The 25,571-nt window shown below is 37.3% G+C and overlaps 2 protein-coding genes across 5 annotated transcripts in view; one reads left to right on the plus strand and one right to left on the minus strand.

The window, feature by feature from the left end:
• Positions 1 to 9,699, plus strand: part of SREK1 (splicing regulatory glutamic acid and lysine rich protein 1) — a 34,601-nt gene extending 24,902 nt beyond the window's left edge. For all 3 annotated transcript variants that reach the window (XM_071581361.1, XM_071581362.1, XM_071581363.1), the window contains exons 10-12: positions 2,117 to 2,212; positions 2,676 to 2,811; positions 3,888 to 9,699. In XM_071581361.1, the coding sequence (XP_071437462.1) occupies positions 2,117 to 2,212; positions 2,676 to 2,811; positions 3,888 to 4,040 (385 nt within the window). In that variant the 3' untranslated portion in view covers positions 4,041 to 9,699. The remainder of the gene's footprint in view (positions 1 to 2,116; positions 2,213 to 2,675; positions 2,812 to 3,887) is intronic.
• A 5,784-nt stretch (positions 9,700 to 15,483) lies between these two features.
• Positions 15,484 to 25,571, minus strand: part of LOC139684972 (interleukin-6 receptor subunit beta-like) — a 36,266-nt gene continuing 26,178 nt past the window's right edge. For both annotated transcript variants that reach the window (XM_071581427.1, XM_071581426.1), the window contains 2 exons: positions 23,984 to 24,047; positions 15,484 to 19,648 (listed from right to left, as the gene is read on the minus strand). In XM_071581427.1, coding sequence (XP_071437528.1) covers positions 19,166 to 19,648; positions 23,984 to 24,047 — 547 coding nt within the window. In that variant the 3' untranslated portion in view covers positions 15,484 to 19,165. The remainder of the gene's footprint in view (positions 19,649 to 23,983; positions 24,048 to 25,571) is intronic.

The following is a 25,571-nucleotide window of genomic DNA, read 5'->3' on the forward strand; positions in this document are numbered from 1 at the left end:
CAGATTTTTTTTCTTAAGTTTTGCTGTATTTTTGTGTACGAGCACTAATGAAACAGGTTTATGAAAATCTTTGTGAAGATAAATGTAACAGAGATGGGAACAAACTCAGTGAAACACAGTTGTAGTTCTTCAACTTGAAATGAGAAAAGCATAAACTGGAATGAGATTTCATTAAGAAATAGTTTCTAGTTTGAACACAATTGCTAAAGTACTTGGTTACTAACAGGTATGTATGCTGGAAAGCAAGACAAAGCAGAGATGTACTTAATGTAGCCAAAGTAGGAGCACCGTCAGAATAATCAATTTCTAGTATCCTTATTTGAAAAAAGGTGATGATAAATGTGAAGACTTTCAAAATGAGCTGTGTATTAAGTAGTGATTGTGTTACTTGCTCCATGATGCTGATGCCACTTAATGTTTTTGTTTAACAACAAGCTTACTGAACAAAATATTTAAGAAATCTGGTCCTGTGCAGCTTAAGAAGGTCACTGTCCTGGTTTTGGCTAGGAGAGTTAATTGTCTTCTTGGCAGCTGGTAGAGTGCTGGAGTTTTCCTTTTTCTTGCTGATTCTTCTCCCCAGGAAGGGAAGGGAGGGTGGTAGTGAGCTCATGTGGGATTAAGCATGACAGTTGTCTTTGGACTTCTTTGTTTCCTCACCAACCCCTTCCTTGCTCAGTGTCCTCAAACTCTGCCCAGCTCTGTGTCTCAGGGTTTGAGAAAGAACACTTTAGTAATTGAAACAAAATAATAACAATAATAATTGTAATGGGAGGGAGAAAGAGACAGAGGAATAAAACCCAAGACAAACAAGTGATGCACAAAGCAGTCACTTGCCGCCTACCAGCTGATGCCCAGCCCATCCTCCAGGGCAATCATCAGCTCCTGGACAACTCTTTCTTATGGTATGGATTATCTCTGTCGCAGAGTCCTATGAACCTGGTTGCTGGCAGAGCATGGGAAAATGAAAAGTCCTCATTTTAGGGTAAGCAACAACTTAAAACATCAGTGCATTATCCAAAACTCAGCACTGTACCAGTTGCTAGAAAGAAAATTAACTCTATCCTGTCCAAAACCAGGACAGTCATGGTAGATCATACTGTCCAAGTATCAATCCAGAAGGTCATACTAGGCATAACTTAATAGCCTTTTGTAGTTCATCTAATAGCTGTTGATTTCTTGGCTTTTCTAAATATTGAAGGTTTAAATAGTCACAGCTAGTGATGTGAACTGAAAAAGCTGATATGCATAAATACAGCTTTTGTGTTGTAACTAGAAGTTAAAAATTAACTTCTCTGGGCTTTCTGATGCTTCTTCTGATCTGTTTTTCTGTTCTATGAAGAGTTGATAGGAAAAAATCATCTAATTTGACATAGATAGTTTCTGCATTTAGGTTGAATGAAGCTTTGCTGGCTTATTTTTGCTTTAAGGTGTGCCTCAGTATTTTTTTGTTCTTTCCAGGGTCATACTGCATAATGGCAGGTTCAGCAAACCTCAGCTATGTAAATAGCTCTTCTGTAAAATACAGGCTCTTCCATGTTTTACCAAATGATAGGATTCTGTTTTCTGAGCAAGGACTACTAGAAAAACAATAAATATCTGCATGTTTATTCTGATTTCGATGACAACTTGGGCTTCATTTAGAAATGTTTGCTTCTAAACCAACAGGAATTCTAGGTCATGTATTTAGGAATTAACTTGCAGTCAGATTAATCTGAAGTTTCAGTGATCTTCAGGTTGTAATGTTGTATTTTGAGGTTTGTATTGCTCAGGTTATGCCTTTTGTCTTAATATGGCACTTCATTCAGTTGAATTATTTTCCTGACTGAAGACACTCTTAATACAGGATAAGTGAATTCAGTGTGTTACCAAGCATGTGATAATGAAAAAAAAGCATTTGAAAGTGTACAATCTGTGTTTTTTCTACTTTCAACCTTTTCCACCAAACTATCACATACAAAATGTTCTTTAAAATGTATTGTTCATGATGTATAATGTTAAATTTGGGGATACTTGCACCATGGATATGTTAGGTAATTTTAAGAGCTTTTGCTTTTTGCCTGGTTCCTGAGTTTATTATTTTTGGGGTTTGATGATCTTGAATTTCTTGGTCCTGTAGAGAAAGGCGTAAAAGGAAGAGTAGAAGTCCTTCCAAGTCTCCTAAAACATCGAAAACAGCAAAAAGAAAGTCTTCACGAACTCCTTCCCCCAGAAGGTCAGTTTTATGTAAACTTAATGATCAGTAAAGAGGGAAGGATTTATAGTATTTTCATTGTTTTATTGCCTTTGTAATAATCATCTCAGATGACTACAGTTGGTCAGTATGATTCAGTTTTAATTTAAAATCACCCCAAAACCTTAATGTATTTGAGCTTTGGTATGCTTTCAATGGGAGTGTTTCAAATCAATAAGCAGTGCAACTTTACTTCAGAATTATAAAACCCCTTCATCTGATAGAGATTCATTTTCTTTCTTCTTGGTAGATACAGTGTGTACTGATCACTCGTAACTTCAGCTCTCTTCAGTCCAAAAATCCCCTTATCTTTATGAAGGGTTTTTCTGTTACATTTTAGGTTTTTAAAAAATCCTCAGATTTTAAGTTAACAGAGTTTAAATTAGCAGTCAAGTAGTTTGAAGCTGGATCAAATTCTAATTTAACTAAAACTTTTCTGAAACAGAAACAAGAAAGATAAAAAAAGAGAAAGAGATACAAATAATGAAAGAAGAGAAAGAGAACGCTCCACCTCCAAGAAAAAAGGTAGCAAAGAAAAAGAAGGAAAGGAGAAATCTGACAAAAGCACCCCTACTTTAAAGGTAAGCTGTGTGATCAGCAAAATGAGTGGTGGTAGTGAGTCCATTATTGAAATTCTCTCCCTGCTTTTTCTTTCCTTGCCTCCTTTGTTTTTCACCTTCTGTTTTCCTTACCAAATTATTACCATTTGAGTTTAGTTTCTGCTAGTTGGAGACCTGCAGTGCGGTTTGTGTGCCAGTTTGATAAGTCTCCATGTTTGAACTTTACTGGCCCTGTAGGAGTGTACGGAAACACTTTGTTTTGTTTCTCTTTCCTGTTGTGTGCCTTCTGTTAGGGATTGGCTGCCTGCCTGCCTTTATGAGCAGGCAGACTGTGTAACGACAAAGCAGTGTTCAGGGACCACTTGACTGTCAAGCTTAAAAGATTATTTAAATAAACTTGCCCTGTGCAGTTCATCCTTTCCCTTGTTCCTTTGGTCCTGCTCTTTGTTGGATTCTGCAGGAGTAAAGTTGAACAGCTGGGGAAGTGTTAAGAGATTTTTTCCCTGCAAAAGTGAAGGTGCTGCAATTGACAAAAGAAACATCTTCAGATTGTTTCATCTTAGAATTTGAATATCAGTGTTCTTTTAAAGAGTAGTTTGTTGTGCTCAGAATTATACAACTGTTAAAACAACTGGTTTAGGTCACTCTACAAATGCTTAAGTAAATGTCTTGCCCAAGAACTCTGTTGAAATGCATCAGATAGCTGAAAAAATAGGAAAGAAAAGAATTAGTTTTGTTTTATTAAAAAAATTGGGGATACTTGGCACTGTGACAAAATATGAATTTCTGAAGCTGTTTCTCATAAGTTCCATTGATGCTGCTTGTTCTGTTTTTTTCAGAATATAGATTATAAAGGCAGATCACTTTATGGCAGTGATTTCTTGGATGACAAGTTGATGTGAGTGTCTAGCTTCAGCCAGTTGGAAAGAAAGCTGATTTAAAAAAAAAGAAGGGGCAAAGAAGCTCACACCTCTATTCTAAAAATTGCAGAGACAAGATAGGCATGTAAAAATTGAGACAATTATCAAGAATTGGTTGGAAGTTGTATCATGTAATGCTAAGAAATATTTTTTGTAAAATAATTGTATCTTTGGTAGGAGAAAGATAACAATAAAGAGGATCAGAATTCAGAAACCGACAAGGAAGTAGACAGTAGAGATACACAAAGGACAGATGAAGTCAAACTACAGCAGAACGGAAACTGTCAACCAAATGAAGAGAGCCTGTCAATTAAAATAGAAGAGATTTAAAGCAAAGAATGGACTTGTGATTCAACTAAGGAATGAAATCCAAAGCATTTTATTTCCCAGAATGGGGAAGAAAATGTCAAAGCAATCAACCCGAACATGTTGATAATATTAGTAGTTTCTCCAGTTCTTGTGATAGCTTTGTCTTCTTGCTGTAAAGCAAGAGAGCACGGACCAGTAGTTATACCATGAAAAGGCAGATGCCATCAGATCTATTCATCTCTGAAAATCCATGCTTTTCCATGATGGCTGTACTTGTAAAATGATTTATGTTAAGTTTTGCTATGAGCTGTTACAAATACGTAGAAACTGAAAGATCTAAACCTGTACTTCCCCAGAAAAGCTGAAGATACACATTGAAGGTTGTTTAAAATACTGCTTGTTGATGATTTTTGTATTGTTTTGCCCGGTGGGTTAAAAAATCCCAATATGTAATGTTTGATGTGCTTGGAAATTGTGCATAAATGAACACACCTTCTTCCCTTGTAAATGACAACTGTAGGGAAAGGGGGTTTAAAAATAAACACAGTTTTGCTTTCTTACGTTAAATACCCAAGAACTAGTATATTTTTCGTTTGCTCACTGCTTGAGATTCTTAGGGTTCATTATTTAAAATAATCTCTTACTAATATCCCTAAAATTAGTATTTCTTTTAGATATTTGAACAATGCATGCTCTTTTTCTGTTCCTAAGAGGAACATTGCCATGTTATAGACATTAGGTTAGCTTACTGCGTTATTTGGGGATTGTTTTGTTTTGTTGGTTTCTTTGTCCTTATGGAAGTGAGCACATCCATGTGGGATTATAATTTACAGCTTTGTTTTGAGATGTGCTTCAGTGTGTCTGTTAAGCTGCAAATAGTATAGGTGCCATTAAGGAAATAAGTTTTTTTCTTTGTTTAAAAAAATATGGGAGCACAAGCAGAAGCTTTAGTGCCTTCTTGAAATTGGTATTTTCTAGAAAATGTATACGTGCTGTTACACATTTTCAGCTTTACCGTATATGATCTCTGTTGCTATTTTACCACCACCATACTGTAGGCAAAGATGCAAGTGATTTGTCAGAACGGTTGTTTAGTTCACTTGTTAAAACACTGAATTTTACGTTGATTTTTTTATTCTTAAAGGAGATTCATAAATGAGATTGCAAATATCATTTATGAGTTAATTGCAAAGATGCAATTTGGGGACCACCACTGTACAAAAGTAGTAGCTGAATACAAAGTGTGTTCTCATCACCTGCATCAAACAAAGCCCTTAAGGCATTTAGTCTACATTTGGATGGCCTTAATTGTTACCTCGTGATCATCTCTGATACCTGTTAGGTGACATAAAAGGAATTGTATGCAAAGAAATGGGGGATAAATAATTTGAGGAAGAAAGTTTAATTTACACAGGGCTTACATAGTAGAGATTTTGTTTTTTCACTCCTTGGGGAGAAAGCATGTAAGAAAAGAATTCAGGTATTTTTGTCAAGGTAAAACATGGCTTGTGTTCTGTGAACTAATTTAATTGGTTGCAGGAGATTTCTGAAAAGTCACACTTCTAAGACGTAATTATACTTAAAATGGAGTAGATTATTTTTACTACAACTTAATGCAATCAAATTACTTAATTGCCTTACCTCATGGGAAGTGTTATTTCTTTCAGTTAAAATAAAAACAAATAATAGTGTATTGACTATTTGCTTTCTATTTCTTTTGCTTTTCCTTTGCATAGGCATTCTTTAAGTGGGGATTGGATATTATGGTGAACAAAAAATTTGCCCTATTCCTAAGGTAATCAAATCCAATTTGGTTGTGAAGCTGCTTACTCATTTTTTGATAAGATTTAGTGTTCTTGCCACTGTGTACATTTAAGACTACAGAAAATGCTTTACCATGTAAAGTGTAGACAGCCATTTTTGTGATCTGTAAGCCACATGCTGTTGGCTGGTAAACAGCTAATTCTGATGAAAGAGTAACAATCTGTATGCCTACAGGAGACTGGGAAGGATTGCGACTTGAAACAACAGCTGTCCTATTTATGATGTGTAAGTAGCATAGAGCAAAGAGATTGTTTGTATACTTGTTATCTTTGGTACCATTTCACTAATAAAATCAAGTATTTTAGAGGGAAATTTCTGCTGGTACATACTTCTTAAAGGAATATTTTTAGACCATCTGATCTTACTCACAGTCTCTTTGGTTCAAAATGTGGGTATTAGTGAAAATATACATGGATTATTTATGGTATCTTTGAAAAGCTGAGTTTCCTTTTGGAATAATTTTGAATTCTTGCAGTGTGTCATGTTTTAGCTGATACCAGTTTGTTATCTTGAGTTTTGTTATCCTGAAATTGCATAGCCCCATAATGTATCGGTTATAGTTTGTAAAAAATTGTTACACTTAGGTGAGAAACATGCCTTTGGAAATTAATAGTTAAGGATGGCAGCCTTAACTTACTAGCTAACCTACCATGTATGAGGCTATATGCAGCACATTCTTATGTTCTGTGTAAATTATGGTTCCCTTAAAAAAAAGGGGTCTTTTTGTTGTTTCACTGAAAAAACCAAACCAACCAAAACAGCCAGCCACCAAACACACACATTTCCTCCCCACCTCAAGTCATATTTTCATGCAAATACTGTTTTCTGGTTTTGTTTGTAAATACTGTGCAGATCTGTGTAGTAGTTCAGTTCTGTTTTCATATGGAGTGTTTTGTTCCCGCTTCCTAAAAAGCCACGCCTAGAGAACTGTTACTCTGTAAAATGTGTATCAATGCTGCAAGTAGCTTTTTTTTTACTTGTAGTGTAGCACAATAATTAAATGCCAGCTTGCTCCTACAGGATTGTATGCACTACCCATGGAATGTGTCCATTTTGCATGGGAAGTCCATGGCCTTGTCATTAGCAAGCTTGCATGCTGAGCTGCTGTGTCAGATCATTTGGGATTGCCCTTCATAAATGGGGTTGAATCGAGTGGAAGTTTTGAGAACAGTGTAGTTCATGATAGCTCTATTGTTTTTAAATAATTTCATCTGCATCAGCCTTTATTTGAAAATGCAATTGCTCAGAAAAATGATATGGTGCCATTTTGCAAAGACTCTGTAAAGCACATTTGCATAAGCTTCCATTAGTGCCCACAGTTAACTTCCCAACAATGTTTCTAGATAACAGACAGAAATTTTCATTTGATTTTGGAAGAAGACAGCAGAAGAAAACTGCTGGTGGATGAAACAGGATTTCAAGCTCAGTTGGCTTAGGTGTATTCATCAAAGCCAATGGGTTTACACAGGTGTGAGGGACAGAGTTCTGTTTGCAAATATTGATAGTAGTGTTGTATGTAGAGCATATTAGTTCTTGTATTTCAGAACTAGAAGTAGGGATAAAATCACTGTGTTAGAAACTAGAAATACCTGAAGAATATCTGGGCAGTAGATCTGTGTTTTGCGTACTCATTAATCACCTGCTAATTTCTTGATGGCACTTTCAGATGCATGTCAACAGGCCTTATTATTAGCAGGCTGACAGCAGTAGCCTGTGCACAGCTGCGATTCTGGAATGAGCTATGGGCACTCGAATGTCTTTGCTGCATGGAAGGCAAGTTCTGTAGTCTGTAGCATTCTTTGCTGTGTTCCCTTGCCCAGTTACATCTGAGGCAATACCTGAAATTACTCTGAGACATGATAGCTTCTGCTTGTCCTGTTACCTTGTAATAGTTACTAGAGTAGGGATTTTCTTTTGGCCTAAGAAAGATACAGTAAGTCAAGGCTTCTCTTTTATGTTATAAATTATTATGTAGTTCCTATCTTTCCTTATTACTCAGTTGTTTTTTCATTCATGACCATTGTAAGCAGTAATTCTAAAGTGATTTGTGTATTGTCTACTTTTAGGTCTGAAGCATCTTTGCATTGCTGTCTTTTTGTTAGTTTATAATGGAAAAAGATCAGAGTTCATGTACTGTTAGAGGGGAGGAGAAAGAATCCAAACAAAATCATCTTGAATTTTGTAAACATTAGTGTGATATTGCATCATAATGGTAAAACAGTCTTAAAGGTGTGAATTCTGAATAATTAGCTGGAGCATGTTATGGGTACCACCTGCCACTTGGTGGTACTTACTGTTTTATAGCAATCAATTATTGTCTTTGTTGTTGTCATAATTTTAAAAGTGAAAATTGGATTTAATGGTGTAAATGCTGAGATCTGTAAATGGCTAAAATCATGTCAATCAATAGGCATTTAGTTCACAGAGATGTAGTTTTCTCACTAGAGACTGGAGTGTGGAGAGTTGAAATATGTAGATATTATTCAGTGTTAGTGCCTAAAGAGACTCTAAAATTTAATTTTGTTTGCTAGTCTGTAAACAGAACAGAAGTTTTCAGCTGGTAGTTTAGGTTTATTTTTATATGTTGAAAAGTGTAATTAAAATTATATTGAAACCTAAAAGCACAAAAGGGGATTTTTTTTAATGAAAGAGAACCATACTTTCAGCTGTTTAATTTTAGACTTCTAAAAATGTCATTGCATGCAGTATTTATTTCAAATTCAAGAATGCCTTGTTTAAATGCTCTGGTGCAGCATCCCAGCATGTTAGTGTGTGGCTTTCTTCTGCATTCTCTTCAACAGAAAACAGCTTAATAAACTTGTCTGACACTATAGACAGCTACTTTCCCACTAGTTAGAGGAGATGCAGCTATTAACACTTCGATTTTGTATTGCTTAAGTAAATACTACATTTGAAAAGCTATCTATGAACTTCAGACAGGAACTATTAACTGTCTAAGAGGGGGATAAATTTTTTTTAGTTGTCATGATAGCAAATATTAAAATTATTAAGCTTAATAGAGGACAACATAGGCAGCAAAAGTAAGTTTTTAGCTGTTTACATGTTCTATTCTGGAAGGCTTTAACTTACACTTCTTAAATTTCTTACATGTTTTATGTTCATCTAGTGCCAAATTTGATGTGAGAGAGTAGAGATTTTTGGTGTACAAAATGTGTTGGATACTAATCTTGTTAATGAAATTATTATTCTCACAGTGAAAAAGTTACATGTGTCTTTTTTGGCCTGAAAGATGTATCAGCAATGGTAAAATAATAATTTCATCTTCTTTTTTCTCAGTCCTTGATGTTATTAATGAGGCTGCCACTTATGCAGCCCTCCTAAAAGAAGTTGTTGCTCTGCTGCTTTCCTAGTGCTGCAAAGATTAGAACTACTGCTGCACTGATGAGTAAATCGTGGGCCCCTTAAAAAGCCATAGTTTACATAATATAATTTAATCAAAGGAATGAGTGATCTGCTCCGGATACATCAAGAGAGTAATTTAACGTTCACAATTTATGTAGCCTGTCAGTATATCCTTTCTGGTATTTTCCCCACTGATATGAGAGCTATGTCTAATTCATTATGCAAAATCACACCTATCACGGTCTGGGTTCAAATATATGTGGGGAACCTAAGCACCACAGCAGCAAAAGTATTGTTTCCTTCTCTAAGTTCAGTATTTCTAGTAATAATGTGGGTATTCTAAGTTCAATTAACAGGTAACCAAACTTGTGCTGTGTTGGTAGAGTATATTTTTGCATTAATGAAGCAACTACGCAATGGTACATGTAAAGAAATGTTAAATGCTATTATGTTGTTGTTATTTTCATAAATAAACAATGTCCCAAAGTTTTAATGGTGTCATAAACTCACTTCCACTACATTTGGATGAGATATGGCAAATGACTGTGAAGCAGTTCTCTCTCCCCTCTCCACCTTCTTTTTTTTTTTCCATAGGCTTCTTCTGCCCCAATGTCCAGTGCTTTGAAACTATGTCTGTTGTACTGATACTGACACGAATGTTACCAGAAATGTGATAAGGGGGTTAAGTAATTTTATCATAACTGTTTAGTTACAGAAGAGGTTTCTAAATGCCCTGTTTGAGCAGGGGATTTTCTTAGGTAGGGAAAACTACCAGTTTCACCAGAGGGAGCTTGTTATTTTCAAACACTTAATAAATGTGACTATATAGAAGACTATGTCAAAGTAGGGTCAGGAGTTCAGGCAGAGTTTCTGCCATTAACAGTCATCCAGTTTCTTGTCATGGATATTTTCATAGTAAAATTCACTTTTCAATGCTTATGTTTCTCTATTGCTTTGTATACTGTATAAGAATCTAAATAAACAGGAATGGTTAATAAACAAAAAGTTTGAGATGTGCTTCTCAGCAGACTTTATCTTAGTAGTGATCGGATCTTGGGATTTTTGAGATCAGTCATGTCTGTAAGGAGACTTGTGGCTGGTTTAGTTCCCACTGATCAGGGGATTTAGATGGCATAGCTGTGGTCTGGATAACTGCATTTCACCATACCGCTGCTCTGAATGAAAACGGGGAAACAGACCTGAGAAACACACTGAGATGACCTTACTATGGTTCAAAAATATGTATTGCCTTTATCTGTCATACTATCTAATTTACTTACATAATTACTGAGAAGAAATTCTTTTAGAGGAGATTGAAAATTGACTAAAATAGTGATGATCTTTTAAAATCAAAGTTTTGTGGGCATGGCTTGTTCTGCTTCCTTGTTTCAAGAAAACGGGCAGACATGAGTGTTAGTACTTGCATGCTTTTTCTGCATCACACCTGGGAAGATTGTGCTTCTACTTCTGTTTTTTCTCTACAAAGTATTATGTTTCTTTTTAAAGATAGATATAAAGAAAACCTTTAATTTTTATTGAAGCAATATTTTAAAAGGTTGCTTCAGTTTACTGGGTTGAGAAGCTAAATGCACTGGTCCACACAAAATATGAACATTAGACAGTGATAACCATCTGTTTCTTTTGGGTTCATGTTTTACCGTGGTGAGGTAACATTTTTCACAATTGCTCCTCTGCTTTGCTCAGTATTAAGGAGATTATACTCTTCTTATTTTACTAAGAGTAGTTTAGTTTTCTGAGCTGTTAAGTCTTTCTATTACTTTGGCATTTTCCTCACAAGGATTCCACTTACACAATCCCAGTTGTCATCAACACTAGGTATCTGGGAAGGCCTAGTCTTGTCTGAACCATGCTGTAAATCATACTAACCCATGTTATAGCTTGGTCTCAAGCTAAATGATCAGTATTTCTGCATGAAATATAATAGAGGATAAATATAAAGATATTACAAGGTGGTACATATTAACAAGTAGCAAACATGCAGTGCTTTTAGTTTGTTTTGTTGTGCTCAATAAAACTGTCTAGCCAGAAATTTTGTATTTGATCTATCCAAGCTTCATTTGTATCACCAAGGAGATCCTTTGATTCACTAAGGTCTTCAGAGCTGTGATATGTTTGCTTTGTTATGTTTGATTTGTTGCCTAACTTCCAAAGCGGATGGATAGATGGCAGTTGTGCATTTATGGCATAAGCCTGAGAGAGCTGGAGGCTGCTTTATAGGGGCCATTTCTCAGATAGTGTGGGACGTGCAGTAAGTCACTGTAATACTCTGTTCTTCACTCTTCTAATTTTATATTAGGATTTAAAATAATTTCTTCAATCAAAGTATGTCAGTGCTGAATTAATAAGCTTGAAGTATACTTCAGAATCTTTTGATGAAAGAAAGTGTTAGACCTCGGTCATTGCATTGCACTGAATGCAATAGAAAGGGACATTGACTGTGGCTTTATGGCTGGATGAAAGATGGCAGGTATTGCATAAGGTAATTCATTCTAGTAAATCAGATTCCTTTGATCATTTTTACCTATGGAAATTTATGGTTGTAAGGAATGTAGTCATTCAGTCATTTCAATAAAGCATATAAATCCTACTACTTTAATAACTTGCTTCTGTCAGATGGGTAACTCTACTTCAATAGCAGCTCATAACTGCAAGTAGAGAGTATTACATCCCTTTTGAAGTGATCATGTTTCATGGCTTCTATGTCATCTTCTGCCCGTAAGATTAGAAGTTTTTGTCTTTCTGCTCGTTATCAAGAGAGATGAATAGAGATCTGTAAAGACCATAAAATAAAATTATTATTTTAGAAGCTGTATCAGCCTTGCAGTTCATAGTTCTCAAGAGTTTTATAAAAGCAGTCAGGAATATTCCTGATCTGTCTCCTGTCATAAAGAGCAAACCTGCTGGTAGCACTGTTCAGTCACCTTCTGACTTACAGGCAAACACTAGAGACACAAAATGCCTAAAATTAGTGATCAAAGATCTCTGGATGCAATGATTTTTTATGCCACATAGACTGTTGCTGCTGCTTGGTGCAAAGCTCATTGGAAGCTATGACAATGTTTGGGTTGAGGAGGGGCTTTGAAACGAGTACTTTTCAATGCAATACAAAATCAATAGGTGGAAAATTTCCTTCTAAAATACGGTTGTGTGTATCACTAAACAAGACTTTCCAGATCACAGACTTGGATTTACTGTAGCAATATCGTATTTTGAAAATGTTGCCATTATTTCTGAGAGCATTATTGCTGAGAGCACAGGCGAGTTGTATGACCAAAGTGAGAAAACTCCAAGAAGGATTCAAGCCCCTGTAGGCTTGTTGAGGGAATTACAGTGGAGAAACAGAAATGTGTATGACAGAATCTGTTCTGGAATTTCAGAAAGTACAGGTGTGATAGCTGGTGTAGGAAGAGCATCTTCTGGGATTTGTGCTATGCTGCACTATAGTATGAAACACAGTGCTGGAGCACCCGCTCCTGAGCTATCACAGCAACGTTTCAGATTTTTGAAATATTGCATATTTAGACAGTGTGCTGCAGGTTTTGTCACAAGCCTCCTGTAAAGTGACCATTATTTTTAGTACTCTACCACTGCTATTTTTGTGCCCTAATGTAGTAATCTTCTAAAAGGCACTGTAATGTTATGTATCTATATTTCCTTTAATAGGAGTTATTCAATGTACATTGCAGGGCCTTTTTAGTCATATTTAAAATATGTTTGTTTTGACTTTGATGTTATGCCTAGTCCATTACCTGGTGCCTTGGACCAACACTAGGGTAGTGAGACTGATGTATGTTTGCATTTGATTGCATGCACCTAATTAGCTCATGAAATGTATTTGTTTGAGCTGTTTGTTTTGGAAGATGGAAAGTAAATTAGAATGCCTGGGAGTAGGAAGGTCCTTTTTTAAATAAAGAGAAAATAAAGTAAATCAAAGCTTGGTAGTACTTTCTGCAGTGCAGTTTATGATTGCAAAGAGAGTTTTACCAGTGAAGAGATGGTAACTGTAAGGCTGGATTCTGTAACACAACCTTAGGCAGAGTACCGTGATGCCAATGGACAAAACGGAGACACTTGGGTAAACAAACCAACAAAAACAACAGCAAAAAACAAATGAAACAACAACAAACCCCAACAACAAGACAAAACACAGCTGTCCTTAGAAGTTAAAAAAACAGTATTCTGTTATGCTTGTGACTGGTTCTCCAGCATGATTTCTCTGTGAACAAGGATCATCATACCTTTTCATGGGATCTGGAAAGCAGAAACTGAGTCTTGTACAGTATTAGGAAAAAAACAGACTATTTACTAAAAAAATATTTGATGGTTGCAGGATTTCAAGTTCCCTTACAACTTTAAATGCACAAATACAGAAACAGGATGATTAAAACATGTCAGAGTAAGAAACATTCTTAGAGAAAATGGCATCAAAGCAATTGTATAATGAGTTTATGAGTAAGAACACAACACTTTGGAATAGCAGACTCCTCAAGCACTTCAGTGGAGGTACAGCCTATAAAAGGTGAATTCAAGTGCACTGCCATACCTTTGCTTTTCTTACTTATTGTGAAATCCCAAGCATCTTCTGACTGAGGTTGAATGAACATTGAAACAGAGTTAACAGAATCACATACCAGTGGACTCTTTTAACTGTTTTTGGAGCTAGGGATTTTCTCAGCATCCACAAAAATGCTTATGTTAGTAGTGAAAATATTTGTATTTTTTTCTAGTGGGATCTTTAATAGCAATATTAATTTTCATTTAGGCAGCACATTTGATATAAATTTTATCTTAGCTTTTCCACAAATGCTTTACAGCATTAGAAGAACATTTGTATGACCCAGTGTAACCAGCTAGATCTTCAGGGTGACTATGGACTATTGCTTTTTTAACTATGGGGTACAGAACCATGTTGTGTTGAGAAGCTATGATGTAGTCTATGAGCTACAGCTCATATATATGTGTCGTATGGGCATTGGCAATTACAGCTGGTTTGACACAGCAATGACAATTAAAAACTGTGGAAACATAGGTATCCTCTTTTTCAAAGGTGGTATTTAGTTGATTATAACACAGAAGTCCCAGTGGCCAAGTTCATTTCAAGAGGGTGTAACCCATCAAACCACTGAATACACAACCACAGGTGTCATGCCAGAAGGGTGTTACTGAGCCTTCTGGATCCTAATTCTGGTGATACCAGTAATCATGCACATGAAATCAATGTCAGAATGGTTATTTAATTACAGCTCACAAGAAGACCCTGAGATTAGCTCAGTTGGTTAAAAATTGGTTGCATAATGCCAAGGTCATGGGTTCAATCCCCTATGTGGGCCATTAACTTAAGAGTTGGACTCGATGATTCTTGTGGGTCCCTTCCAACTCTGAATAGTCTGTGATCTGTGATCTCTTTCAAAGGTGATTATTGCTTTGCTGAGTACCTTGGCTTGAACCACTACCATCAAAGTTTAATGTAGCACATGCCATTTGGGAAAGATCAAAGAATACCCATAAGAGCTTTGTTGTTCTGCTATCCCTTTCTGTGGTAGCAGTCTGCCAAAAACTGGCTGCAATCTGTAATTTTTCAGGTGAAATAGCATGTTTACTTCTCTCTAACCTACCTCTCCTCCAGTGTCTCCAGTAATGACCCGAACCACCCATTTCATCTCAGTTTCCCTGACTGTAGCTTGCCTATCAGTCCTCAGGATTTTTCTGCCTCTGTCACAAGCTTCAAAAAATCTATGTTATTTCCTTCATGAATTTGTTTCTGTAAAGTTTCAGCCTTTGCCTGGGGAGGGGTTTGTGCAAGGAAGTTAGAGCACAAGTCCTGTAAGGAGGAGCTGAGAGAGCTGGAGTTGTTTAGTCTGGAGAAAAAGAGGCTCAGGAATGACCTCATCACACTCTACAACTGCCTGAAATGAGGTTGTAGTGAAAGGGGCTTTGGTATGTTCTCACAGGTAACAAGTGCTAGGATGGGAGGAAATGGCCTCAAGTTACACCAGAGTTGGTTTAGATTTAATATTTGGAAAGATTTCTTCACAGAAGGGGTTGTCAAGCCTTAGAACAGGTTGCCCAGGGAACTGGTTGACTCACCATCTCTGGGGGCACTTTAAGGACATGGTTTAGTGGTGGGCTTGGCAGTGTTAGGTTTGCAGTTCAGCTCGATCCTAAAGGTCCTTTCCAGCCTCAGTAATCCTGTGATCCTGTCAAGCACTGGAGAGATATCTGAGGATGGGCAGTGTGAATGACCATTTCTAGCACAGCACCTTGTTTTCGATTTTATTTATCAAACTGGTGCTTCTGCTGTAGAATTGAAACAGATATGAGGATAAGATTATTCCCACCCCACCACTATTGGCATGGAGTGATTAGTCTTAGCAACAGTTTTCTATAAACAGTGGTCAGAAGTCAGTGCTGTAAGCACAAGTTTTATTAGCCAGGTTCGTCTGGATTCCTCCATGCAGTGCTGAGACACAGTTAACATCATTCAGACAGCAGACACACAGTGCTTTCAAGGCAGAGGGAAGCAGAGAAATCAGGAGCCTGTAACACACAGTCAAGAACTCCAAGACAAGTATTTTCTGTAAGCAAAAGTCTTTCATGGAGTGCTTCACTATTTTACCATTTTTGTAGTAGTAAGTGGGGTTGACTTGGATTGACAAGATGTCACTGTGCTCTCTGCTTTCCAGATGACTGCTCAAATGCAGGCAACCATTGTGCCATAAAGGTGGCTTTTAGGGTTGTCAAAGTACCCCAAAAGCTTAGGTTTTTGAGAGATTTGTAGATACTTGGTAGTGACTATTATTCATTTGGTAACTAATATGGAGTGAAAACACCCCCTGAAACACCCCTGTGGTTGCTGCAATCTCCTGTTCCAGGCTGAGTACCTGATCATTTTGTCTCTGAAAGACTGTAATAATTTTCAGTGCTAACTACTGCACTGTAGTCTGACCTTACACATTAACAAACAAAAAAAGCATAAAATATACATTCATGTTCATGCAGGAAAAAAAATCTACTCTGGATACCAGAAAAAAAATAACTGTGTGCTAACTTTGATGTGTGCAAGTTTTTAGAGGCTGAAGAGTTCTTTCCTTACTCTGTAGCTTTGCAGTATAATACCCTATACTATAAATCATTATGTTGATATGCCTCCAGGCCTACAGTTAAGTGTCTAAGCTTTTCCCATGTCTAAATTCTTACTAATGCTAACAGTGGTCATCTAGAGCTATTTGACTGGGAAAAGGAGGGAAAAAATTAAAATGCCTTGGTTTTGGTGGTCTTGAGCCTTCATATCTGCAATTTTACTCTTAATATATCATATATTGAAGCTAAGGATATTAAAGCTAAGAACATGATTGAAACCACTTGAAGAGTGACATAGCACATGGAACAAGCTAACTTACACTTTTATTAGAACCACAGCCACTGTACACTCACATCTCTCATGCACACACCTTTTTAGACTGCCTGAAGAGGTGTCAGGCAGTATAATTTAAAATCCCCATAGAAGAATCAACCAAAAAAATCAAAGCACAGAAAACTATTAGGCCCTAACCTGAGGAATGGAGCACGATATGTCTCCTAATCCTGTGTGCCTGAGTAGGTATATTACACCAACAAACCTTCCTTTTTGGCTGGATGAAACTATTTAGCAAGTGTACTCTTCTATTTCTCTCCACGTAAAAGGTTATTTCTTTACTCTTAAAGGATGCATCATGATGGAATGAGTTCATAGTTTATATCTAGTCTTCACACCAGGATTATCATGTATCTCTTACTCTCCCAAATGTGCTAGTTACCACCATTAAATAAATATTGCTCTAATGAGATTGGTTAAGGATTACATATACTGTGAGCTTTATAACTGAAAGTGGAGTGTATCTATGTCTTCTATTTGAGAGCCATGTGTGCTTCTAGGACAATTATTCTGTCCTGATACATAAATTTTCTTAAGCAAGATGTCAGACAATGGCTAATACCATGGAGTCAATACTTACTAGGTCAGAAGCCCATACTCTCTATTGAGTTTCATGTATGAAGGCTACATCAGGTTACTTCATGTAAACTGTTTGCAAAACCTTTGTTTTAATCCTACTTATTTACTTTATCAATAGCAGATATGTACTGCTTTGGTAGGTGCAGAATAAAAAAAAAAGATTTTGTTAGTTATGGGAATGAGTAAGCTACTGAAGGTCCAACTGCACCAGGAAATTCAGTTGCACTGACCAGAAATGAAAGAAATACTGTAAGTAAGAACCATGGATAATTCTTATATTTGGGAAATGAACAAATTATGACTACTTGATAATGATTGTCCCTAACAGCTTTCTATTTTAACCCCAGTTCTAGATATTACAAGTAACCATAGCTTCACTGATAGCAGGATCCTTTGTGTTCTCCTAGATTCTAATGAGAAAACCCCACCAGACTGAAGTTAAAAAAAGAAGAAAAGTATAAGACTGCCCAAACATTTGCAGTCTCCGAGGAGTGCTCCGAGGAGTTACCCCTTTTTCAATCACCAGGTTTAACAAACATGAGTGATAATGTGTACATTCCCTTGTGGGAGAACAATGAATTTTAAGTGCTAAGAAAAAAAACAGTGCATGATCCACAGTGAAATACAGGTTACTTCCTGCCAGTCCTAACACATATAAATAGAGAGATACAAATTTAAAAAGAGTGAATTTAAAAAAGGAAAGTGAATAAACCAGGTTTTGTTATGGAACCTCACTAAATCAATGAAGGGGGGAGAAATGGAATTTCTTTGAGTTTTTTGCTAGCATGGTTGTTCTGTAGGCCATACTGCCAAGTATGTGTGGAAATACTTGTGTGAATGTGAATCAACCTTCACTTTTAATGAAAGAATTTTAAAAAATGTCCATTTATGAATCCTCTGGTGATTACAGTACTAATCAATCAACTTCTTTCTCCACAAAGCAAGTCTAATAACTAGAGAAAACAACAATAAAATTGGTTTTCTACAATAATTGCAAACCACTAATACCTACAAAGTTCATGACTGAGAAACTCTCGTAAGCCAGAACAACAGTTCGGACACCCTGTATTGTGGAGATACATAATGGAGCCTTGGAGAAAACATATTAAGGAAGACCCTTTTATCCCCTGTATTCCAAAGACTCCTCCTCCATCCAGTTTTTGTAGGGATGACTAACTGAACTATATATTCAGCTCTTGAAGTCAGTTCAACAGACTGTCATTGCTTATGCAGTGTGAAATCATATTTGCAACTACATCTCAGAACCCATCATGTATGGGTTTCTCTATATGTGTAGATAAATGTAGAAAGAAATAGCCTTAATTTAATGCAAGTAAAAACGCCAATACTATTAATGAACCCTATTAGCATCTTCATTTACACAACAGCATTTATCTACAATATAAATCTTCAGATGTGAAGCACTCAATATATTGATAAACATAGCCTTCAATTCCTGATTTCAAAGCTTTACACTGTTTTCTTTGGCCAGCTTTGACCAGCTGGACTGCTTCTTTGAAGTGGTAGATACTTTTGCTGAAATTTTTATATTGAAGAATTTGAGATCTGAAAATCAGATCTTAAACTGTTCATAGTGATTAGAAAATTTTGCTGATGAAAACAAAACCCCTGTGCTTAGATCAGAAGCCTTGAATGGCTCCTGAGTTGCCTGGGATTAAGTATCTAGTAAGAGCTACCTTACTAGAAGGTTTTTCATGTAGTTCCCTAGAAGTTTTGTCTGTGTAAAGATGGTAAGACTTCCACAGAATGACTGTGGTGAAAGGACTAATTTAATTGTGGTATCAATCCATTTCACCAAGAAATCTCACTGAAGTAGATACAACTATTGTCACAAGCTTACTGTCCTATACAGTCCTAATAGCTCCATTCAAGTATCAGAAGTTTTGGAACATGATTTTATGGTTTGAAAAATTATTAAGATGCTTCAGTTGGAATTGACTTGTCCCATGAAAGTAGGTCCAGATGGCAAAAGTACTACCTGGTTTTGTTTGAGGTAGTCCTGTGGGGCAAACAAAACCTTATGCACTGTTTGTGCTGGCTTATTGCTTAGTTCCATTTCCAGAGGAGGATGAGCAGCTCTTTCAGGAACCTTCACTGTCAGACTCATCAGGGCTTTCTGGCTGAACTCCATGCTGGTGTAGTCACTCAAGAGTGGTACTGTAAAGGAAATGGTACCTTCTTCACTTGTAACTGCTGCTGCAGGGATTTCTTCATGCCTCAGGCTTATATCTACATTATTGCTGGGTTTTTCTGACTGGCAAGTGTCACATGTGCTGTCTTCTCCCCCATCTGTAAAGGGGCCAAGCTTCAGAGGAGCCTTTGACTCATGTTCTATGACAAAAAGACTGGTGGTATCGTTGTCTGACAGTGCCTGGAGCAGTGACCTTGAAACAGGATTCCAGTTAGCCTGTGAGATGAAGCAAAGTGAAATAATAATGTGTTAATTAATTCACTTTATCTCATCTTTGGTTTTAGAAACATGAAGGAAATACTTATTTCCCAAATTTAGAGGACCATCTTTTCCTCTCCCATAGTATTTAAGTAAAGTTTTTCTTGCTTTTGTACGTACTTGGGACCAGATGTATTGCTGACGAAATGTAAGCCTCATGACATGCTGTTTTGAGACCCACAGCTTCCAAAAAGTTTAGTAAATGTGTTCCTACAAAAAGGCAGCAGCTTGAACAGCAGCCAGAAAAGATTAAGCTGTCAGCTGTTGCAAGCAGTTTGCTATTAAACTCAATTTCATGTTGTGGTCTAAGTATACCTGGGGTAACAAGTTTTTGCAAATTCTGGATGATTAAATGGAGAACACTTGGTAATGCAAATCACCCTTATTTTCCCCTTAGATTGTTCTGGATTTGCTCAATTTGGTGTAATGTTTTTTTAATTTATGGGCAGACTGGTATAGCTATTAGCTTTCTTTTTGTTGATTTCCTTTCTCCCACACTTTTCCACCCCAAGTTGCTCTAAATCTTTTTATACTGATACAGTTCTTTTGCAAGAAATAAGTTAGTTTGTATTGGGTTTTATTTTCTTCCTTACAATTTGTGATCTGACTGGGAAATGAGAATGCTTTCCTTTGAAATCTCAGCAATCTCACATAAAATATCTCTATTTTTTTCTTGCAGTGGGATAAGTAGATTCATGGTTAACTTTTGCCTTGTTTTAAATAAATACCTGTGTGATATATACCTCCATTATCATATTTTTTATGAACAGTAGCCCAAATGCTACAGCTACCAAATTTAAAATAGGCTCTGTGTCTGCCTGAAATTTAGTAAAGCCTTTCACAGCATTTCCCACAGCATTATCCTGAAGAAACTGGCAGCTGATGGATTGGATGTGTGCACTGTTCACTGGCTGAAAAGCTGGCTGGATAGCCATGCCTGGAGAGTGGTGGTGACTGGAGTTACAACCCGCTGGTGGCCAGTCACTAGTGGTGTTCACCTGGGCTCAGCACTGGGGCTGCTTAATACCTGTGTTGATCTGGACAAAGAGGTTGAGTGCACTCTCGGTAAGTTCACAGTCAACACCAAACTGCTGGAGGGTAGGAAGGCTCTGCAGAGAGATCTAGACAGGCTAGATCCTTGGTCTGAGGACAATGGCATAAGTTGCAACAAGGCAAATTGCCAGGTCCTGCCCTTGGGTCACAATAACCCCAGGCAGTGCTACAGGCTGAGCAAAGGGTGACTGGAAAACTGCTCGACAGAAAAGGACTTGAGGGTGCTATTTGATAGCGGCTGAACATGATCCCCTGTGTGCCCAGGTGGCCAAGAAAGCCAATGGCAGCCTGGCTTGGATCAGCAACAGTGTGGCCAGCAGGACCAGGGCAGTGGTTGTCCCTCTGTACTAGCTCTGGCGAGGTCCCACCTCAAATCCTGTGTTCAGTTTTGGGCCTCTCACTAAAAGAAGAACATTGGGGTGCTGGAGTGTGTCCAGAGAAGGGCAACAGATCTGGTGAAGGTACTGGAGCACAAATATGAGGAGTGGCTGAGGGCCCTAGGGGTGTTTAACCTGGAGAAAAGGACATTTGTGATGACCTTATTGCTCTCTACAACTACCTCAGGAGAAGCTGTAGTGAGGTGTGTGTCGGTCTCTTCACCCAGGTAACAAGTGACAAGACAAGAGGAAATGTCGTCAAGTTGCACCAGGGGATGTTTAGATTGGATATTAGTAAAAACGTATTCACTAAAAGGGTGGTCAGGTTTCTCAGAGAAGTGGTGGAATCACCATCCCTGAAAGTGTGCAAAAAAAAGTGTGCATATGTCCCTTGGGTGGTCAACATAGTGGTGCTGGGTTAATAGTTAGACTTTATGATCTTAGAGGTTTTTTCCAACCATAGAACTTCTATGACTCCTTTTGAAAGAGGTACCAAGAGGTGGAAAAAAAGCATCTTTGAAGAATCTTGTCTAAACATAACGAACAACTGATGAGGCAACTGGCTGGCATTTTTAGTCTCCCCAGTTCCTTTTTCTGGCCTCTGTAATGAGAGTGTCTGCAGTTCCTCTGCTCTGTACCAGGGGATTGACTCATTGACTCATTTTCATTAAAGAATCTTCTGTCTGGAGTACAAATCATCTTGCCAGCTGTCTGGACTGCATTTGTGTTGAGAGTTGCTACACTGCTCAACTAACCTGATGGGGTTCAGTCTTTAAACAACCTACAAATCAAATAAATGTACAGATTATAGAAGGTTTGCTCCTTGCCTCTGTTTCACAGTACCCGTTTGAGGAATACCTTTCTCCATAGTTCATTAAGTGTACCAGATTACTTCTAAACAATACCGGTAACCTCTTTATTGTACTGTCTCCTCACATGGTGCTTTTTTACTTTCTGCAAAATCATTATCTGATATCTGTTATTTCTCCTCCTGCCATGTTATTAACATTGCAGTATTTCTCTGCCAGATGTGGCTAATACAGACTTCATTTTCTTTGACAGTTGCTTTGACTCTGCAGAAACAATTAAATGCATTTTAAATTCATTTATTTTCTTTGAAATATTTTTATGTCAAAATGGCACTGTGCTTCATAAAATCTGTTTGTCCTTTCTGTAACATGCAGCCTCAATGTATTTGACTTGCAATTCTTCAAAATGGCAAATTATTCTTTGAACATATAAGATTATTTCAGATGGTAGTTCTTACTCCTTTCTTGCTGAACTTCTATGCTGCAGTTCAGCACCACCTAAGTTTTATGTCTTATGTTTTAAGGCAGAATTTCCACAAATGCTGAATATATTAGGTTTCTTTTTTTACCTTTGAGAAGTCCAACTTCAAACAACTATTGAATTTGCAGTTCTCTGACCTTTTAAATGTGTGGTGGATAAGCAGCAAGAGGATTAGGTGGAATTATTTTTACTGGAGTGGTCAGTAGGGTTATCTGAATGCCAGCACTGAGAAACAGAAGCTGTTGGGTGCTCATAAGCAGAACAAATTCTTTAACTGAACAAACCAGCAAAATTGCAATTTTTGAACAGCATCAATTTTGAAACTGTTTTGTTCAGCATTATCTGGCTTTGGAAGAATGACTATCTGATACTAGCTCTGAACTTGCCACTTTTTAATCTATATTAAGGTGCAAGGAAGGAAGAAAGCAAGTGGGGAAGTCCTGATCTAGAATATGAAAGTTCATACTTGCCCTGTAGCAGGAAGCAATGCTGATGTTCAGCAAAACATTTGATTATCAGCAGACTATCAGTGTCTTCTGCAATTTTGTTCCTGATTACTTCATTCTGTGTTCAAGTTTTGCCAGTATTTGGCTTGTAGATACCTACTAGCTAATGCCTGAAATTGGACCAGGTAAATCTGCTTTGTTAAAGATCACAAGTTGGCTTGAGAAATGAGGTCTACAAGTGCCAAATTACATTCAGGTTTGCCAGAAAAAGAGATCTCAAAAGGAAAGCAGTACAAGTTTCTGCTCCAAGAACATAATGGTAGGTGGTCTGAGACCTAAGAGATAAGCTCAGTTGTTCAGAAAGAAGGGCTTTCAGTATCAAGAGTAAGTAAAACTGGAGCAGAAACTTGTTTAAAAGGCTGAAGTTAAGAAGGGGAAGATACAAATAAGTCCAGTAACAGTGATCCAATAATGTGGTCTCCAGCAACTCTTTTTAACAGGTGATTTTTAAGTGCTTCTTTAGTGCTGAAATTGCATATACTTATCAAAGAAAATGGGAAATCTGTGGGCAAGTTTTGAGCATGCTGCTGAACCTTGGTGCTCCTCAGACAGCTACCAGCTGACCAACCAGATCCTGAATTGCTCTGGAGGTAAGTAGAGACTGAGGGGTGAAGAGCAGGCTCCAGAAAACACCAGGTACATTATCTCTGTCATGAGACTCCTGTGGAAATAGGCCATGATTCTTTACTTTGTATTTTGAGTAACTTGTACTTAAAAATCAGTTCCAGTTGGTGAAGGATGACTGGATAAAAAATACAATTTCTCTCTTTAGACTCACTCTCCCCCTATTCAGCTTTGATTTTTCTTTTAGGAACCATAACTTTAAAAATGCTGTATAATGCACTCAAAGAAGTCTGAGATGTTTCTTAAATTAAAAGGTATATACTACCTCTGTCTAAACTGCCCTCCCTCATCCCGTATTTTGACTATTATTCTGGCTTCCCAACTGCTGATATTAGACATTTTCTAGGGTGAAGTGTGAAAGGACTAATTAATTAGCTTTACTCATTGATCAATAGAAAAGATCTCCCCTGTGTATTTTTTCACACCATCAGAAGAGTACTTGCCATTTCTTGGAGTGCATTGCTGTTCTTTGGGCTTGGTACACTGGGCCAGCATGACAATTTCAGCCTGTAAAGAAACATTGTGAATTTATTGTCAGATTAAATGACTGACATTTCCTATGCATTTAAATTAACTACCATTTATCCATAACATATTGGTGGTTTTGTGACCATGAAAATAAGGTGTTCTACAGAGACTTTTAAGCATAATTCTAATTAAAAGCTGAAGACCAAACTTGGTAGTCTTCACTGAAATTCTGAGTTAGTGATTATTAGCATCTTTGTTTAATGACAAAGGAGCTGTGACAGGTGCTGGCAATGTGATCTTTTTCTATACATTTGATCATTTTATAATCCTAATTTGCTATCATTTCCACAATACGTCTATTTTACTTGAGGGCTTTGGGACACATAGGAGAAAGTCTGTTTCAGAAAATATTTGTTCTTGTGCTCCTACTTAGAAGTTTGCTTTCCCTCAAAAAAAAAAACACAAAAACCAAAAAACCCAAAAAACCCCAACCAAACCCAAAACAAAACAAAAAAATGCAAGCTATTGCTGTGTCCAGCACTGGAGGCCTGGAAGAGGCTCTATGGGGACAGAACAGCTCCTGCTCTTTCCTGACTGTTTTCAGTTTAGCTCTTTCTGAAAGGTATAGCATACAGTATGTCAACACTGTAAGGAAAACAAAAAGCCTCCACACAGCTGTGAGAGAGGATGAGACTTTAAGTAGCCCCATTACTCTGCCTTAGTGTTGACTTCAGTGTTTTCCTGTTTTGAGTAGAGTACTTTGTCTTTGTTTAGGCTGTAGTTTGAGGTGAGGACTGAGGCTTTAGAGTTACTGACTCTCCTTGCTGGTCCTGTGAAGGTAGGTGTTGTGTTTGGCTGGCTGCTGAGTCCTCTCAAGCAATTGAGATGAGACCACTGGGACACTTCATGTCAGTTAAAGGTGTTTGATATTCCTACAAATTTACAATTTTCATTGCTATTTTGTAGTGCCATCTGTGTGTGGGGCTTCTGTGTGCTACTTGATTGTTTTGTGTTTGTTTTGTTTTCTATATTCTTTCCTATTGGGCCCAGATAATAAAGCGTGATCCTATGTTTAACACACTAAAGTTTGCTTCAGATCCAAACTTGTGTGTAGGTCTCCGAATTTCTTGTTTAAAATGCTGGATCAGATACATAACAACTTAAAGTCTGTTCCCAATGGTAAGGACAGGACTTTAAGCTAAAGCAGGCCACCATGCTGAGTGGTTGGACCATCTGTCCTTTAGCAGCTCTGCTTTCAACTTCTGAGGCAGGTGCTTTGCAAAAAGGAGAAAAAGGGAGGGTAGTGTTCTAGGACATCCAAAGAGTAATATGAGTGGTTGTATGCAATTCAGTTTGTCAGAAAAATAAAATTAGAGCACACTACTATGCAAGCCATTTTCCTTTAGTCCAAGCATATGTCCCTGATAGTGTACCTCAGACTAATTTCTGAAGGGTAATACTTTATTATTGCAGAAAATAGTTTCTCCTAAAATAAGAGGATCTTACCCACATCTCACAGGCACCCTTGTTATGCTTTCTTCTTCCTACTCACCCCTGTATTAT

Source organism: Pithys albifrons, chromosome Z (genome assembly GCF_047495875.1).
Source record: "Pithys albifrons albifrons isolate INPA30051 chromosome Z, PitAlb_v1, whole genome shotgun sequence".
Classification (NCBI taxonomy): domain Eukaryota; kingdom Metazoa; phylum Chordata; class Aves; order Passeriformes; family Thamnophilidae; genus Pithys; species Pithys albifrons.